The following is an 18555-nucleotide window of genomic DNA, read 5'->3' as shown; positions in this document are numbered from 1 at the left end:
CCAACGCTGTGTTCAACAGCTTTCAAAAAACTCCTCATGACGAAGAGAACAAAACTGCCGAAAATGCACAATTTCCCCTATATATTAAACATAAAATTTGAACAATCTACAATAGTGTATAAACAAAAGGTACTTTCAACTATAGACACTATAGATTCCATAGACTCGCGGAGACGAAGACAACTGTAGCCAAACGAACTGTCAGTTCGTGTAGCCAAACGAGCATGACGTCATGATTTCAATAGCGACAATGGATTGCGTGACGTCATATTCGCTCGGTACACTCTAAATTGACGGTAAAACACACTAAAATTATATTGCTCAACCATGTCTCCGCGAGTCTATGGAATCTATAGTGTCTATACTTTCAACTGGCATGGACCAATTGAGTGCCGGGTGGGAGCTGAACTGTTGATTCGTAAATTGACGCAGTTCATCTAAAATGTTCTAAGCTTTCTGCGATTTAAAGACGTTTTGTCACAACTCTATTTCATTTTTTTCAGCATTATTCCTTCAAGAATTTTTGGTATAATCGCTGTAGCAATCTACAGTGTTTTTGGAAATATCTGCTAGTGCCCGTCATTCAGGAGAATATATCAAAAGATTTGTAAAGAAATATGTAGCAAAGAAAATATTGGAAAAATTGAAAAAAAAAATCATGGAGCTATTCCTTGAAAATCCTTGAAAAAAAGCTGAATGAAACGGAAAGAATTTCTGAAGTTTTTATATAAAGTATCTGACACAAACTTTTTCGAGGAATTCTTAAAATAATGAGCATGAATTTGAGTAGGACATTGTGAGGGTAATTCTTAGAAATTTGAAAAAAATATTAATGTAATAGAATCCCAGTGAAACATTATAGAAAGAAACTTAAACTTTAGATAAGTATTATCCAGGGAGAATACCTTAGGCTCGTCTACGATTTATGAAGACTGTTAGAGGGGCGGGGGTAGCCTGGACAAAGTCTTAGCTTCATACTAATTTCGAAAATTTTGTATGGACAAAGTCTATTGGGTGGTTCTGAAATGGCCTTAGGGAAGATCGGGTAACCAACCCCGGTGGGAACTTTGGTCCTAGGCTGACAGGGAAGGGGGGGTTTGCTTCGGCAAACCTGAGCGTCTGTTCTCCAGGAGGAGCGGCTCACAACAGCGTCTGATCCCCATGTTAGGGGTGGCTGATCTACGTCCGAGTGCCAGGGAAGGACTCTAAGCTCAACTGTGCACTATGATCCTCCGGAAAGTAGGGGGTTGGTGTCAGGCCCTACGAGCCAGCCGTAAAAAACCATTGTAACGGAAAATCAGCAACAGAATAGTACGAACCGAGACCAACGGCAACGATCCCAGCGAACAAAAAGGACTTGCGATTGGAAACTCGGTACGTGGAACTGCCGATCTCTCAACTTCATTGGGAGCACTCGCATACTCGCCGATCTACTGAAGGACCGCGGGTTCGGCATCGTAGCGCTGCAGGAGGTGTGTTGGACAGGATCAATGGTGCGAACGTTTAGAGGTAATCATACCATCTACCAGAGCTGCGGCAACACACGCGAGCTGGGAACAGCTTTCATCGTGATGGGTGATATGCAGAGGCGCGTGATCGGTTGGTGGCCGATCGACGAAAGAATGTGCAGGTTGAGGATTAAGGGCCGATTCTTCAACTTCAGTATAATAAACGTGCACAGCCCACACTCCGGAAGTACTGATGATGACAAGGACGCATTTTACGCGCAGCTCGAACGCGAGTACGATCGCTGCCCAAGCCACGACGTCAAGATCATCATAGGAGATTTGAACGCTCAGGTAGGCCAGGAGGAGGAATTCAGACCGACGATTGGTAAGTTTAGCGCCCACCAGCAAACGAACGAAAACGGCCTACGTCTCATTGATTTCGCCGCCTCCAAAAATATGGCCATACGTAGCACCTTTTTCCAACACAGCCTCCCTTATCGTTACACCTGGAGATCACCACAGCAGACGGAATCTCAAATCGACCACGTTCTGATTGACGGACGGCACTTCTCCGACATTATCGACGTCAGGACCTATCGTGGCGCCAACATCGACTCCGACCACTATCTGGTGATGGTCAAACTGCGCCCAAAACTCTCCGTCATCAACAATGTACGGTACCGGCGACCGCCACGGTACAACCTAGAGCGACTGAAGCAACCGGATGTCGCCTCAGAATACGCGCAGAATCTCGAGGCCGCGTTGCCAGACGAGGGCGAGCTCGATGAGGCCCCTCTAGAGGACTGCTGGAGTACAGTGAAAGCAGCCATCAACGACGCAGCCGAGAGCACCATCGGGTACGTGGAACGGAATCGACGGAACGAATGGTTCGACGAAGAGTGCAGAACGGTTTTGGAGGAGAAGAACGCAGCGAGGGCGGTAATGCTGCAGCAAGGGACTCGACAGAACGTGGAACGTTACAAACAGAAGCGGAAACAGCAGACCCGCCTCTTTCGGGAGAAAAAGCGCCGCCTGGAAGAAGCGGAGTGTGAAGAAATGGAACTGCTGTGCCGTTCCCAAGAAACACGGAAGTTCTATCGGAAGCTCAACGCATCCTGCAACGGCTTCGTGCCGCGAGCCGAAATATGCAGGTATAAAGACGGAGGCCTCTTGACGGACGGACGTGAGGTGATCGAAAGGTGGAAGCAGCACTTCGATCAGCACCTGAACGGCGTGGAGAACGTAGGCACGGGAGCCCACGGCAACGGAAGGAACGACGACGCCAGTGCAGCGGAGGACGGAAATGAACCAACTCCCACGCTGAGGGAAGTTAAGGATGCCATTCACCAGCTCAAAACCAACAAAGCAGCTGGTAAGGATGGTATCGCAGCTGAACTCATCAAGATGGGCCCAGAAAAGTTGGCCACCTGTCTGCATCGGCTGATAGTCAGGATCTGGGAAACCGAACAGCTACCGGAGGAGTGGAAGGAAGGGGTAATCTGCCCCATTCACAAGAAAGGCGACCATTTGGAATGTGAGAACTTCAGGGCGATCACTATTTTGAATGCTGCCTACAAAGTGCTATCCCAGATCATCTTCCGTCGTCTGTCACCTAAAACAAACGAGTTCGTGGGAAGTTATCAAGCCGGCCGACAACGGACCAGATCTTTACCGTACGGCAAATCCTCCAGAAATGCCGTGAATACCAGGTCCCAACGCACCACCTGTTCATCGACTTCAAAGCGGCATACGATAGTATCGACCGCGCAGAGCTATGGAGAATCATGGACGAAAACGGCTTTCCTGGGAAGCTGACTAGACTGATTAAAGCAACGATGGACGGTGTGCAAAACTGCGTAAGGGTTTCGGGTGAACTATCCTGTTCATTCGTATCTCGCCGGGGACTGCGACAAGGTGACGGACTCTCATGTCTACTCTTCAACATCGCCCTGGAAGGTGTGATGCGACGAGCCGGGCTCAACAGCCGGGGAACGATTTTCACAAAATCCGGTCAATTTGTGTGCTTTGCGGACGACATGGACATTATCACTAGAACATTTGGAACGGTGGCAGAGCTGTACACCCGCCTGAAACGCGAAGCAGCAAAGGTCGGACTGGTGGTGAATGCCTCAAAAACAAAGTACATGCTGGTAGGCGGAACCGAACACGACCGGATCCGTCTGGGTAGTAATGTTACGATAGACGGGGATACTTTCGAGGTGGTGGAGGAATTCGTCTACCTCGGATCCTTACTGACGGCTGAATTACTGAGCCGAGAAATTCGGAGGCGCATCATCAGCGGAAGTCGGGCCTACTACGGGCTCCAGAAGAAACTGCGGTCGAAAAAGATTCACCCACGCACCAAATGCACCATGTACAAAACGCTAATAAGACCGGTGATCCTGTACGGGCACGAGACATGGACCATGCTCGAGGAGGACCTACAAGCACTCGGAGTTTTCGAGCGACGCGTGCTAAGAACGATCTTCGGCGGTGTGCAGGAGAACGGTGTGTGGCGGAGAAGGATGAACCACGAGCTCGCTGCACTTTACGGCGAACCCAGCATCCAGAAGGTGGCCAAAGCCGGAAGGATACGGTGGGCAGGGCATGTTGCAAGAATGCCGGACAACAACCCTGCAAAGCTGGTGTTTGCAACGGATCCAGTTGGCACAAGAAGGCGTGGAGCGCAGAGAGCACGATGGGCGGACCAGGTGGAGCGTGACTTGGCGAGCATTGGGCGCGACCGAGGATGGAGAGCGGCAGCCACAAACCGAGTATTGTTGATTATGTCTTGTCTTAATGATGTTGAACAAATAAATGTATGTACAAATAAATGTATGTATGTATGTAATGAAATGGCCAAAAACGAGTCTATGTAGTTTATGGACAGCGTCTTGAGGAAATATTGAAGAAATTCCAAGAGGAACACATGGGGAGATGCCTGTACAAACAAAAAATACCTTCCTCCGCAGTTAAAATACAAAAAAATCACTACAGCAATCATAGGAGGAATCTCTGGGAAAATTCCTGAAACACAATGTTGCATTTTTTTTTTAATTTTCTTGCTGGTTTAAAATTCCTGCAGGGTTCTTTTTTTTCTAGAATTTCTCCAGGTACTTGTCTAGTTATTTATCCATGAATTCCTACAAAGATTCCTCAGGGTTTTCCTCCAAAGTTTTCACCATTAATTCTCGTAGGGTTTTATATGCTTTTTTTCAAAAATTTCCTTAATGGTGCCTCGACAGTTTTTCTAAAATGATCTAAGGATTTCTGCTAGAAATGGCGTTTTAACTATACGGTGTTCCACTCTGAAAATTCCAACGGTAAATCTATTGTTACAAGAGCTCTACTAGTGGCTTCCGATGGATGGATTACTCCAGCCATGGATTCCTGAGAAATATTTGTTATAAAATTCCTAGAATCATTTTTTTTTATTTTTTGAAAAACTTGTATTAAAAAGATCAAAAGATCAATCAATCCATGCTTGTAGCGGATTTGTCCCCTCTGTTCCAATGCCGTGCGCGCTTGTTATACAGTACAGCCAGCGTGCACGACTTTGGAACTAAAAATTATTATAGTTTTGTCAGAAACTCTTTCGGGAAGTTTCTTTTTTTTTCGATATTTTTACAGGATTTTTTTACAGAAAAAATTCAGGCATTGCGAAACAAATCACTCGAGAATTTTATAGATAAAAGCATTAACCCAAAACAAATTCAAAAAGATCTTAAAAAATATATCAGAGAAGTTCTTTGGAGGAATTCCGGGGATACACCCAGCTGAAGACCCTTGATGATTACTTGGATTTTGTTATAGAATTTCTACGAAGTATTCGGAGTAGAGCTCGAAGTTTGATTCATTCCTCTAAATCCAATAGATAATATGTTATGTCGAATGATCATTTATAAAGGTGAAAGAGTGCTAGCATGTTTTACTTAAATACCTATGTTGTAAAAAATAATTATGCAAGATAAAGTTTATTGATACAATAAACTACATAGATGTAATGTAACTAGCCTGGTTTAGTTCAGAACTTTCTAGATCAATTTCGTATTGAATTATTACTGAAACATATTGCCCAAGATCCAAAGGCTCTAGGATTCATATCAACGGGAATAAAAATTATTTGAAGCACTAAAATGGCTCAACTCTCAGTACATATGTTCATATACAAGATTGACAGAACAAAGTTCGTCTAAGGGATTCGTCAAGCGCTGGTTGGTAGATCAAAAGAAGGCAATCTCACACAAAAAAAAACTATGATGCAAATCAGAGTAAAATCATGTACAAAATTTGCATGATAGCAAAACCAATTTCGCGCCAAATTCGCGCAAGGGCCGAATTCCAGGGGCAAATCCGCGCCAAATCCGCGAAAATCGCGAAATCCGCGAAATTCGCGAAATCCGCGCTGTTGTAACAACCCTGTGGCTCAGAGACAGGTAATCAGTGAGGTCAGTTTTTCTCGTTTGTCAGAGACGATTGATACGTATTATAAGACAAACTTTCCACTGCATCTGCTAGCAATAATCGGTGATCGATCAACATTCCGAGTACCCCAATTTACACAAGAATGCCAAGGATCATCGTTCATGCTTTACAATACAGCTGGAAAAATTAGAACAACACCTGGCCACAATGATGCATAAAGCACTAAAGCGGACCGGAAGTGTTGATGAGCCAGCCCCCACCTAGGTATTCCTTTATGGATTTCTCCCGATATTTCTTCAATAAACTTCTCTTGAAATTTTCCAGGCATCCCTGAAGTTTCACCAGACATTTTGGCAGAGATTCCTCCAGCAATCCCTCCAAGGATTATTCTAGAAATTCCTACTATGGTACTTCCCGCAATTCTTCTAGGGATTTCCCTCGAGATTTATATTGTTTTTTTTTTTCAAGAATTCTTGGTGAGGTTATTCAAGACAATTTTCCTGTGATTCTTCCAGAAGTTTCTCCGGCGATTCCTCCTGGAATTCCTTCAAAGATTTTGGCCTGGGATTTCTCGAGAAATTCCTCATGGGATTCAAAATTCCTCATAGGATTCCTCCCAAGAACTCGATTCGGCCTACCTCCAAGAATTGATTGCCTGCGATTCCTTCAGGGACTCTTTCATGGATTTCTCCAGAATACTTCTAAAGATTCTTCCAGGGATTTCTCTAGGCATTCCTCCTGGTATATATTCAAAGAACATCTTTTAGGATTCCTCCAAGCATTCCTTATGAGATTTCACAAGAGAATTCTCTAGTAATACCTACTAGTCTTTAGAAAAAATCACTGGAAGTATCACCAGAGGCGTTATTACGAAAAATATTGAAGCACTACAAATGCATATTAAAATATAGCATATTGTAGTGGAGCCTTACAAATGCGTAATAAATTAGGACATCGCATATGGACATATACAACACAGAACATATATTTTGCCCTGTTACCCTAATGGATAACAATTTCCAATACCAGGATGACGAGGTTTCATAAATGTTATTGGTCCATCAGTCAATCCTGTAATCGTATTTTCTCTGGCAGCTTGCCTTTTGTTCGCAGCATTAGTTGCTTTCATAGCTTGAGTTTTGTCTAGGAATTTCTAATCCTAAGGGGGCATCCCGATTCGGGTTTCATCACTAAAGTTCTATAACTTGAAGTCTGTGCCAGGGAAAGGTTTACATCTCTAGTACTTAATCACGGCCCGAAATGGCCTGAATGTTGGCAATCGAAAAAGGATTGCGGGCCTCCATTCTTCCGGAGCCCTATAAATGTGCATTAATACTAGGGGAATATTTACAAGTTAAAATAGCACATTTAACACATAAATAAAACTTGTAATAGCGTTCCTGAAAGTATCATAGGAAGACTACTCGAAAGAAACCCAGCAAGAGTGTCAAGAGAAATCTATAGAGGTTTTCGTGCATGTATCACAGTAAAACTTTCTGGAGGAGTCCTAGCAGGCATTCCTAAAATAATCACAGTAGGAACCGCTTGTGGATTCCCAGCTGGAGCTCCAGGAGGAATTCCAATAGAAATTTTTGGAGAAATCCTCGGATACAGTTTCTGGAGTAATTTCTCGAGGAAACACCAAATGAACTTCTGCAAGAATCGTAGAAAGATTGCCTTGAATCATCTCAAGAGTTTTTGAAAGAACCCCAGGAGAAATTATAAGAAGAAACCCTACAAGAATTAGATATTATAGTAAGAATTTCTGGATGAGTCCTGGGAGGAACTGTTGGAAAAAACATTGGTTTGAGGAATCCAGTTGGAACTCCTTCAGGAAGGCCAGAAGGAGCTGCTGGAGGATCCCATGAGAAATTTGTGGGGGAATCTTTGTGAGGTACACCGCGGCAAGTTGAAGCGGGTGGGCAAGATGAAACACGAAGTTTTGAAATATATTTCAATACAATTTGGAAATTTATCCTTCGCTAAAAGATGGTTTGAATCAAAAACTATGTGTTATGGCGATCAAACTGTTTATCATCATTAGAAAACATCATGTTTAACCCGTTGTTTCATCTTGCCCCACCCGTTTCAACTTGCCCCGGTGTACCTTATAAAATTTCTTGGATAAAAATACCTGGAGGAATCTCCGGAGGAACTTCAGGAAGACTTGAAAAATCTTGAAAAACCACGAAGTTTGAGGTGTCGCATACTCAAAAATTGACACCGGTTCCCCGGAACATCCGTAAAACTGGTTTCAAGGCACTTAGTAATTGGGATGGATTTCCAGACATATGTTTCTATCATTCTAGTTCATTCAGGTCTAAAAACTAAACTGCTCTCATATCGAAAATTCACTTTTTCCAATATGGCCAATTACAATGACCCAGGTGGTCATTCTAAAAATCGTTGGAAAATCCCTAATCTAGAAGGAATGCGCTACTTGTGCCAAATATGATTGAAACATAACAGAAAAGTTATAGCGAGAAGAGTGTTTTTTCGCACTCTCGTTAGGAGGGGTTGGTAAGTTAAAGTTAAGGTTAAAGTAAGAAGATGTTGGTCAAATCCATAATTTCAATGTTGCCTGTAGCTGTAAAGAAACAAACAATTCATCATTCCATTGGAAAATTCAACAACTAGTTCTGATTATGATCTCTAGTGAGCGAAATTTGGACCCGCGCGAAATTAGGGCACCCCATGGTACTCAGCCTTAGCGTGATTGGCGATGGTGGCCAACCGCGCGAGCTACGGAAGATTAAGTTGAGCGGTGCCTCTCCATGATACCTTCAGCAGTTGTAAATCTCCATTAAGCCTCGAGAGTTACTCCATGACTGATCCTCCTGAAAATGATCATATTTACCAAACGTTCGTGGCAGGTTTCTTTCGGCACGGAATCCATCCAATACTCGTCCTCAACTTCAGGCATTTTCCATTGTTATTTTAGGTTTTTTTATTACACAGCACTCTCCCTCATCAGTAACTCACTCCTTGCTTAACGATTAATAGCGGAAACCAGTAGCAGCCAATCTCCTCCTTAGAATCGCAGCTTCTGGAAGAACCACTTGTTCTTGCCGGACTTGTGACGATCCTCGAACTTGACGCGGACCTGGAAGCGGGCCTTCTTGCGCTTGACGGGATCCTTCAGATCCTTGGCGGAATATTTGTTATCCAAACTGACGTCCGGGACGCTGTAGCGAGTGGGCATCAGATGGTTGTAGTTCAGCATCTGTTTGGAGAAGGAAAGTAGGAAAATTCAATTACAAATCATGGGAATACTTGTAATGCAAAGATGATGTAAACAAAACAGTGAATATGACATTAAGGTGCGAATAAATCCACCGGAACTTACCTTGATGAACGGCTTTATCTTGGAGCGCTTGTGCAGGCGGGTCTTGTTCATGCGGCGCGTCACTCGTCGTGGGTAGCGATCGATGCCGGCAACGAGGGCATGTCCGAACTGCTTATCGGAGGTACCGTCGTCGAACGTCTTGAGGATGATGGCCTTGCGGCCAGCGTACCGTCCGCCGAGGACGAGCACGACCTTTCCTGTTTTCATAATCTTGCCCATGATCTGAAAAATTTGCGCAAAAAAAAAGAACAAAACATTTAGTTTTGCAACTCTCATCAATGGAATTCACATTCAACGGCCGGAAAGTCTACGGAATGGCATCGTCCTACGGTGGCAACAAAGGCGAAAATCCACACCGCAATCCGTCATGTTCCGGCGGCAATGTTTATTTCGTGTTGTCAAACGTCAGTTCAAGCGCCGATCCACGGAGGCGAAATTTTTACTTCAAACAACTGCATAAATCAACACTTTTTCCACCGATCGGACACCATTCCGCGCTTTAATCCACTGGCACTTCGCCATCCAATTATCCCACTACAATTTCGTACATTTTCCGGCCGTCGATCACTCAAGGAAAGCCAAAATTCGGCAAAAATTTACTCACTCAGTGAAATGTGTTCACTTTCGATCCCAATGGCCGACCGGAAAAAGAACTAAAACGGGACGGAGCGAGTTGACGTTTCGAACGAGGTGTCAAACTCGGAAAACTGGTATAAAACTGGGTGAGCTCGAAAATTTCGAGAAGCGGGACTGGCGGGACCCACGTGGCCGTTTTTTTTATGCTCGACGTAGGACTACACGGAACCAGAAATCAACCCAAATAAGTTCTTTTCACTCATATCGGCTCTTCCGTGCGATAACCCAAATTTGACTACCGCGTTAAAGCTCTGAGTGGGTAGTTTCCGTTTGATCCCGGCAGAAAATTGCAACCCATCGCAAAGTTCTTTCTACCTAGCGTCGACTTTCGAAGTACCCTACACGCTCGTTAAAAACTACTCAAAAGTGAGTCGTTTTCGACTCACTTAGATACTTTTGCCAAAACTGTCAAAAGAGAGTAACATTATTATACTGAACTGAGTAACTTCCTACTGATTTAGAAGAAAAATGTACTTTACTCACTTTTGAGTATTGGCCGTATTGACTGTCAAACGATAAACTGCAACGATCGACGCGCCACCATCTTTCGAATAGTGGAGGGTGTAGGTACCCTTTTCGGGGTGTTGTTGACGGTAAAGCAACACCGCGAAAAAGGTACCTGTGCTCTCCAACATTCGAAAAATGGTGGCGCGTCGATCGTTCTACGCTAGCGATTTTGCGGTGGGGTGATGACGTTTGGAGGCGAATAATCCTACTCACCAATAACCGTCAAAAACTTGTAAAAAAACTCGTAAAAAATCAAGTCCGGCCATTCACCAAGCTCGGCATCAAGTTGAAATCGTTGAAACTCTTGGCAAATTAAATCAGATTTAACGCGTGAGTTGGCATTAGTTTATTTCGAAACAGCAAGGTAAGTCTCTCACTTGAAATATTTCATAAATATTAGAATAATATAAGAATATTATGAAAAACTACTTTGTCTGGAATTCCGCCAGGAACTGCACCACGAGCTTCACGAGAAGAACCCAGAAGAATGTGCCGATATGGATCCTCCCAAGTAACCAAGGTGCTGAAGCCTTATTGCATGCAGATATACGGTGTATTTAGAGCAATCATTACTTTGCATGAACACTTAAGGTTGATTTAAAGTGGAATTGGCAATTATGCGACTGATTTGAGATTATACCAGTATAATCGTAATTTGATTCTATAATTGCCCATTTCCACTTTAAATCAACCTTAAGTTTGCATGTAAAGTAATGATTGCACTAAATACACCCTATATCAGCATTCAATAAGGCTTCAACACCGTGGTTACTTGGGCTGTTACTCTCGGGAGCTTTCGCTTGAGCTGGTTCCGAAGAGATGTGTTCACGTCGCTGTTCCCCGACCCAGAAAAGCAGTTGGATCACATAATGGATTGCCCCTGGTAGCTGCTGTAACCGATAAGGCCCGAAAAGAAGAGGAACACCTATATTCAGTTGTGATTTCTGATTCTTATTATTATAGTTTAATTGTAAATGCAAGTGTTATACTTTAAATTGAATAATAAATTATGTTTTGTTTGTTTCTGTTGATAGAATTTGTTATTAAATTTCTTATCACATTAAAAAAAAATTGAAAATCTGAGTAGCTTCCACTCACTTTTGATTTTATCGAAATAAAGAAAGTGAGTTGAAGCTACTCTCATTTTTTTAAATCCTTCGTTACTCAAATGTGGGTAACTGGCACTTACTCTCTTTTGAGCTGTTCCACTTTGTACCAAAGTGAGTCGAAAATGACTATTATTATTCTCCCTGATTCTGCAGCAGTAAAATCCAACTTTGAAGTGCTACCAGCGGCGTCATGGTCGCAATTTTTTCCACAGTCAAGTTCGCAGATTGTGAACAATCCTCGGTACCCACTTTACGTAATTTATGTTTAGTCCCTTACTGTCAGAGCTGCAGACATGTCAGATCAGTGTAACACGCTAAATAAAATTTACACAAAAGGCAATTTACACGGAAAAAAGACACGGTTATGAATATTTATTGGGTACCCCAAGTAACCAAGGTGCTGAAGCCTTATTGCATGCAGATATACGGTGTATTTAGAGCAATCATTACTTTGCATGAACACTTAAGGTTGATTTAAAGTGGAATTGGCAATTATGCGACTGATTTGAGATTATACCAGTATAATCGTAATTTGATTCTATAATTGCCCATTTCCACTTTAAATCAACCTTAAGTTTGCATGTAAAGTAATGATTGCACTAAATACACCCTATATCAGCATTCAATAAGGCTTCAACACCGTGGTTACTTGGGACCGGACTGGACACCGAAAATTTGATGGTTTTCTTTGGTACATCGAGGTCTTGAAATTAGTCTATGGTGCTACAGAGCTTTTGTGGGGTGTGAATTGAAGGTTGGTTCAACAAGTGCATCTGGGGAAGTGAAAATTGAACGGTGATGAAGATCAGCTCAACTAGCTGCTGCTTTGGTGAGGTTGCCGTCGTGTAATGCAAAACGTTTGCGTAATTATTCGATTTCCAGTGCTAAGGAGGGTGCTTATCGATAGTTTACATCTTTTTGATTCCATCTAACGAGGCATCGGCAGCGGTAAGTGAGAATATCTGAAATGATTTTTTATTTTCATTCTGAGGAGACGATCGTTTTCGTATTTCGTATCGTATTCGAATATTAGAGAATGCGACGAAGTAAATTTTTACCCTAACAGTGCATTTTATTATTCTGTTCTTCCTCACTTGTAAGCTTGTAATAAGCCTCATAAGATCAGGTGCGCTGGTTTTGTTTACGAAGAGATTTGTGCGCTCGAAATCGTGAGTAGGTGCCAAAGTCGGCCATTTTTGGATTCTAACAAGTCTGTCCTTATTGCTTATGTTTACTTTTTCAGTGGAACCATCAGGTATCAGGTATCAGTATTTACCAGGGTTGAAAAAATCTCATTCAATAGGAGGCAATCAGTGAAGTACTAGATTGAAAGTAGTGAGCTGAATTTTTGTATGGTGAGATGATCAACCCTCCATTTCTGTAATGAAATGGTGCAAACAGCGTGGGTTATATGATTTCTTGCCTAATTTTATGCTGTTTGAGCAAAAGTTTGGGTTACTGTGTTATTGAAGTTGCAAGAAATAAATAATACAACAACACAGTTATCCAAACTTTTGCTCGAACAGCATAAAATTAGGCAAGAAATCATTTAACCCACGCTGTTTGCACCATTTCATTGCAGAAATGAAGGATTGATCATCTCACCATACAAAAATTCAGCTCACTACTTTCAATCTAGTACTTCACTGATTGCCTCCTATTGAATGAATTTCTGCTGAACTGCATGCTTTTGACATTCATTTTCAGCTCCGCTGTGAGATACTTGAAAGTGAACGCAGAAAAATTCAACTACTTTGTGGAGGTAATGACTGCACCATCATCAACACACGCTCTGCGCTGATGGATGCTTCATGTCAACACCGGCCGCATGAATGCGACTCGCCCATAAGCAAGCGTGGTGAATTTTTGTCGTTTGAGTGCCGGTCACAGGAAAAATGTTGCTTTTGAACCTCGCCGTCTCCCCGGTGTGAGCGACGAGAGAATTTTTATTTTCTTTTCAATTGCCTCCGTGAAGGACAGGGGCTTCAACGTCAGCAGCGGTGTGGTGAAAAGACAAAAACAAAACCTCACGTTCGTTGGGAGCTTCAGAATTTTTGCAACCGTGGTATTTACCTCACATTAACCCTTGCATTAACCTTCACGTAAATACATTCGACAACTTCGTAGTCGCGAATCCCCCTTGCATTTTGCCCAGTGGGACAACCCATGAGGCGAATTTTATTCGGAATGTTACTTCCGGTAATCAGGCAACTAATTGATGGACCCCCGGATTTTATACCACCTTCTTTTGATTTTATTCCAAAATCGCTGGGAAACGATTTACGGTGTAATTATTTTGACAGTTTGCGTGTTTTGATACGGAAAATTTTCTTTTTCTAGCTGATGTCATCAAACTTTTCGTAAATTGCCGAAAAAAAAACGAAGAACCTCCGATTTTGTAAGTTTTGTTTAATCATAAGCGCAAAATCGTGCAGCATCGCAATGGCCGATCCAAAGTTTCAATTTTTACCGTATATCGTAAGTATTTTCATGGAGGAAAAATTGAACGACCCACCCACAACAACGGGACATTTTTGTTGCATTAATTTTTTCGCTTCGTAGGCTCACGACCAGCCGGACGTTTACGAAACACCGGACGCTCCGGAATCGGAAACGTCCGATTTCTACGACGAAGAACCATCGAACGAGAGCATCGAGCGGCTGCACATTTCCACCAAGGATTCGTACAACAAATTCAAGGGCAAGTATCTGACTGGGAATGTGGACTTCAGCGACCGGATCGGAAAGAAGATCAGGAACGGATATGATGCCTCCAGCGGGGAATGGGATCTGGCCGGAGAAGGAGAAAAGGAAACGCCGATCCAGAAGTGTCTGCGTCTGCAGTGCGAAATGAACGAACTGATGGAGGAGATTACGGCTTCGCAAGCGGACGCCACCAAGACCAAGGAGGAGAAGGCTTCGTACGAGGCGGTGTTCGAGGTGGTTGGAACGGCGAAGAAGGTGTTGGAGAGTTTGAAGTTGGAACAGGCCATTGGTAGCGAAACGGTGGCTATGGGAGCGGAAACCGAAGCGAAGAAGCTCCTGACCAAGATAGAGCAGTACAAGAAATCGGGTGGAGCTGATCCGGCTAAGACGGCTACGGAGTTGGTGTACAGTTCCCGGATTGCCGAGCTGGAGCATCGCTTGCATGAACTGGAGGTGGCCGTAGGGGCCAAGCCGGAAAAGATCAGCCGATTGGCGGGTTCGGCTGGAGCCGGAAATTTGATCGAAGCCGTGCAATCCATTTCGGCAAAGGCCGCTCTATTGCAGCCGCAGCAGTTGGATCTGATCGAGGCCAGGCTGGGCAATTTGGTGTCCAAGATGACGGCCATCGATGAGAAGTCCGCTGCCGCCGGTCAGGATCCCAACCGAGAGCAAAAGATTCTGGAACTGTACGAAATCGCCAAGACCACGGAACCGATTGTGCAGATCCTGCCGGACATGCTGAACCGGATGCAAACGCTGGAATCCTTGCATAAATATGGTAAGGAAGATTTAATGTCCTTATGCAGATGGTATCCAGGTGTCTAACGAATTATCTTTTCTTGTTCCACAGCTACCAACTTTAGCAAACTGTTCGCCGAGTTGGAAACAACTCAAGCAAGCATTTTGAACGGAATTGCCGGGAACAAGACGCTCCTGACCGGGGTTCAGGAAGCGTTTGCGCAAAATCTCGAGAATGTTAACAAGGAGGTCAAGAAGCTGGAGGAACGCATGAAGGCGCTTCAGGAAAAAGTTAAGTAGGTAATTTAGAGATAGAAATCATTCCCCAAACAGGAGCGATTCTGATCGATACTTATTACTCAGTTTTGCTTTTAGAAGTATAGATTTAACATATTCGCTTATTTATTTTTCAAAATTATGTTTAATCGCTGCAATCGCGTTTGCTCGTGCATTCGCTCAAAGAAGAATGTCATTATTTGACGAGAAATAGTTTGAGCATTTAGAAACAATCAATGCGATGACCTGTCCTGAAATACGTGTTACAAATCGGCTTTGTCTCAATAGTTCCAGTGTACCTAATTGTGTGCACTTTCGAATCGTTCATATGTTTATCGAAGTACAGCTTCCACCTTTCAATCAGTTCAAAGCAGTTCCATTTCCTCGCTCACCGCTTCTTCTGCCGTCTTTGCTCATGAGTGTTTCGTTCCACAGTGTTTCGTTCATACTGCAGCATTACTGCCCGCGATGCATTCTTTACCTACCTCCAAAATCGCTCTGCACTCCTCGACGAACTGTTCGTTCTGTTGACTTCGTTCCACGTACGCCGATGGTGCTCGGCTGTATCGTTGATGGATGTTTTCACTGTAGTCCTGTTACAGCCCTATAAATAGGACACATCGAGCTCGCCCTGATCTGAAAACGTTGCCTCGAGATTTTGTACATATACTGAGGTAACATTTCAGTCGTTCTCTGTAGGTTGTACCGTGGCGGTCGCCGGTACCGTACATTGTGGAGCATGGAATGTTTTGGCGCACTTTGACCATCACCAAGTAGTGGTTAGAGTTGATGTTAACACCACGATAGGTCCTGATACTCCTGAGTCCTGATATCGATAACGTTGGAGAATGGCCGTCCATCGATCAGAACGTGGTCCATTTGGGATTCCGTCCGTTGTTTTGATCTTTGCTCCATGTGTAATGATATGGGAAGCTGTGTTGAAAAAAGGCGCTACAAATGGCAATGTTCTAGAAGAAGGCGGAATCGGCCATTTTCGTTCATCAGTCGTACGCACTGAACTTTGCAATCATCGATCTGACTTCCTATGATCAGGGATAGGGTGCGACTCAAAACTCTTTGCGTGCCGCACACTCTGCTACGAGACAGCACAACAAACTAGAAGGAGACGAGTACGCGCAATCGGTTGTGTGTTGCTCGCTTACTTTGCCGCGCGCTGGAGCTCTCCTGTCTCTCACGCTCTGTCGTATGCACTCTCTCGGTGCTTGTCTCCGTGCTTTGCACTTGGCTTGATACTACGCATGATTGGAAAAATTTCGAATCAAATGACCCATCACTTGTCAGCCCTTGACAAGCTTAACAACTTTGCCGAAAACCCAAACTCTTCAATTAATTTATCAATTGATTTTTTTCTGTTTGGAGACAAGCACAGTCCCAAGCACCGCGCATTACTCCCTGCGCCGTAGAGCTAGTGCTGCGATTGTCTCTCGCACAATTATGAAAGCTCTCACTCATACGTCTCTTGTCTCTCGGCAAAACGGGAGACGAGCACTTGCGATTGTGTGAAACACACGCTTTTTTCGCACCGCACGGTGCATGCCGCCAATCCCTGCCTATGATTCTTTACACACTCTGACTTGGACAGCGTTCGGAGTGAAGGCTGGCGCTCGTTGATCATGCTCAGTCCTGCGAAACATCGCGACCATCACGAGACAGTCATTAGAATCAATTTTTGGAATAACCCTTCCCAGGGGTCAACTTGAAATCGTTGCAGGCCAAACTATCGCAGCACTTGATCCAGCTTACCGTTCCATACACGGCTTGATTGTTTGAAACCGTATAACGATTTCTTGAGCAGGCAAATTTTTCCATTTGGAACTGCAAACACCTCAGGTTGGTCCATGTAAATTTCCTAGCTGTCCAGCTCGCCTTGCAGAAATGCGGTAACTACGTCCATCTGGTCCCTATCCAAATCGAGTTTCGTCTCCACCACCATCAAATACCGAATTATGGAATACCGAACTACAGGTGCATACACTTCTTCGTAATCTATTCCGGATTTTTGAGAGCATCCCTTACCGACGAGCCGTGTCTTGTATCGTTCCAAACGTCCATCAGGTGTCCTCGCTTGATTGCGAAAATCCATTTGTTCTGGATAGCCTTGCATCCTTCGGGTAGATTCGTCAACGTTCACGTCTGATTTTCGCTCAATGACGCCATCGTCTTGATCCATTATTCGCGATCAGGTCGCCGCATGACCTCGTCGTAGCTCTGTGGGACGTCTTCCACAAGTATCGCCGACGGAGCAAGTCGTTGGGAGGGAATTACATCGGCAGTATAAGAACCATACGTAATGAAATCATCATACTTGCCTGGACAAGTCCGCTCCCTACCGCTGTGCCTCAACCCTTGCTGACGGTGGGAGTGCGGGTTCGGTACAGGCATCTTAAAATCTGCAATGGACGTCTCTAGCGTAGGTATCGTTTCCAGAAGCTTCATCATCGTCTTCGATAACATTTGGAACAGGATTAGTTGGATTTTCATCAGACATCACGATTTTTTCAACGAAAAGCTTCATGAATTGCACCGGAACGACGTCCTGAACACATTCTGAACTTGAACACTTTCCGTCCTCGTTGATCACTATCCCAAGTAACCACGGTGTTGAAGCCTTATTGCATGCAGATATAAAGTGTATTTAGAGCAATCATTACTTTACATGAACACTTACGGTTGATATAAAGTGGAAATGGCAATTATACGACTGAACTAAGACTATACCAGTAGGGTAGGACGGGGCAAGATGGCCACCCGGGGCAAGATGAGCACCCCTCCGTTTTACTACTTTTATGATAAATTTTGCCCAAACAGTATCATAATCCGTTAGAATATAGTTCACCCTGTTTGTAAACCCGAAAAAAGGTACTTTTAAATGAACGAATTGAAAAATATCGTCAAATTAGTCAAAAGCATGGACAGGGCTGTTATAAAAGTGTCGATTTAGAAACCGCAAAATCCGCGCCAAGCCATTTGGAATCCGCGCCGGGGTCATCAAATCCGCGCCATTCAAAACAAATGGTTTTGATGACTGAAATTTTCATAAAAGCCAGAATTTATCCGAGAAAATCAACTATTCATGACCTTCGTTGAAGAGCATTTATTTTGATAAATTCATGTTTAACTACGGTGGGTGTACCAATTATGGCACTACCTAAGGAAAGCAATTTATACAAAGATAACGAGAAGACCAACAAATGTCATCAATAAGTTAAAAGACAGCTTAGTTTCCATACTTTACAGGAAAAAATATAGAAACGGAGCCAAAACTACTTTTAGTATTGATTACAGCGTGTGCCAATGATAGGAACCCTGTATCAGTTATGGATACATTTCTTAACTTCGGTTC

The 18555-nt window shown here is 43.6% G+C and overlaps 2 protein-coding genes across 2 annotated transcripts; one reads left to right on the top strand and one right to left on the bottom strand.

The window, feature by feature from the left end:
• Nucleotides 1-8782: 8782 nt before the first annotated feature.
• LOC109421944 (large ribosomal subunit protein eL27) lies at nucleotides 8783-9959 on the bottom strand. Its single transcript, XM_029865065.2, has 3 exons — nucleotides 9824-9959; nucleotides 9220-9441; nucleotides 8783-9096 (listed from the first exon to the last, which is right to left on the bottom strand). Exons 2-3 carry the CDS (start codon nucleotides 9436-9438, stop codon nucleotides 8905-8907), a joined length of 411 nt encoding a protein of 136 aa, XP_029720925.1. The 5' UTR covers nucleotides 9439-9441; nucleotides 9824-9959; the 3' UTR covers nucleotides 8783-8904.
• Nucleotides 9960-13784: 3825 nt separating this feature from the next.
• LOC109421945 (dynactin subunit 2) lies at nucleotides 13785-15404 on the top strand. The gene is made up of 3 exons (XM_019696583.3): nucleotides 13785-13949; nucleotides 14034-14955; nucleotides 15028-15404. Exons 1-3 carry the CDS (start codon nucleotides 13914-13916, stop codon nucleotides 15213-15215), a joined length of 1146 nt encoding a protein of 381 aa, XP_019552128.1. The 5' UTR covers nucleotides 13785-13913; the 3' UTR covers nucleotides 15216-15404.
• The last annotated feature ends 3151 nt before the right edge of the window (nucleotides 15405-18555 follow it).

The sequence above is a fragment of the Aedes albopictus genome, chromosome 3 (assembly GCF_035046485.1).
Source record: "Aedes albopictus strain Foshan chromosome 3, AalbF5, whole genome shotgun sequence".
NCBI classification, from domain to species: Eukaryota; Metazoa; Arthropoda; class Insecta; order Diptera; family Culicidae; genus Aedes; species Aedes albopictus.
Note: the sequence above shows the minus strand (reverse complement) of the source record. Positions and strands in the feature narration are given on the sequence as shown.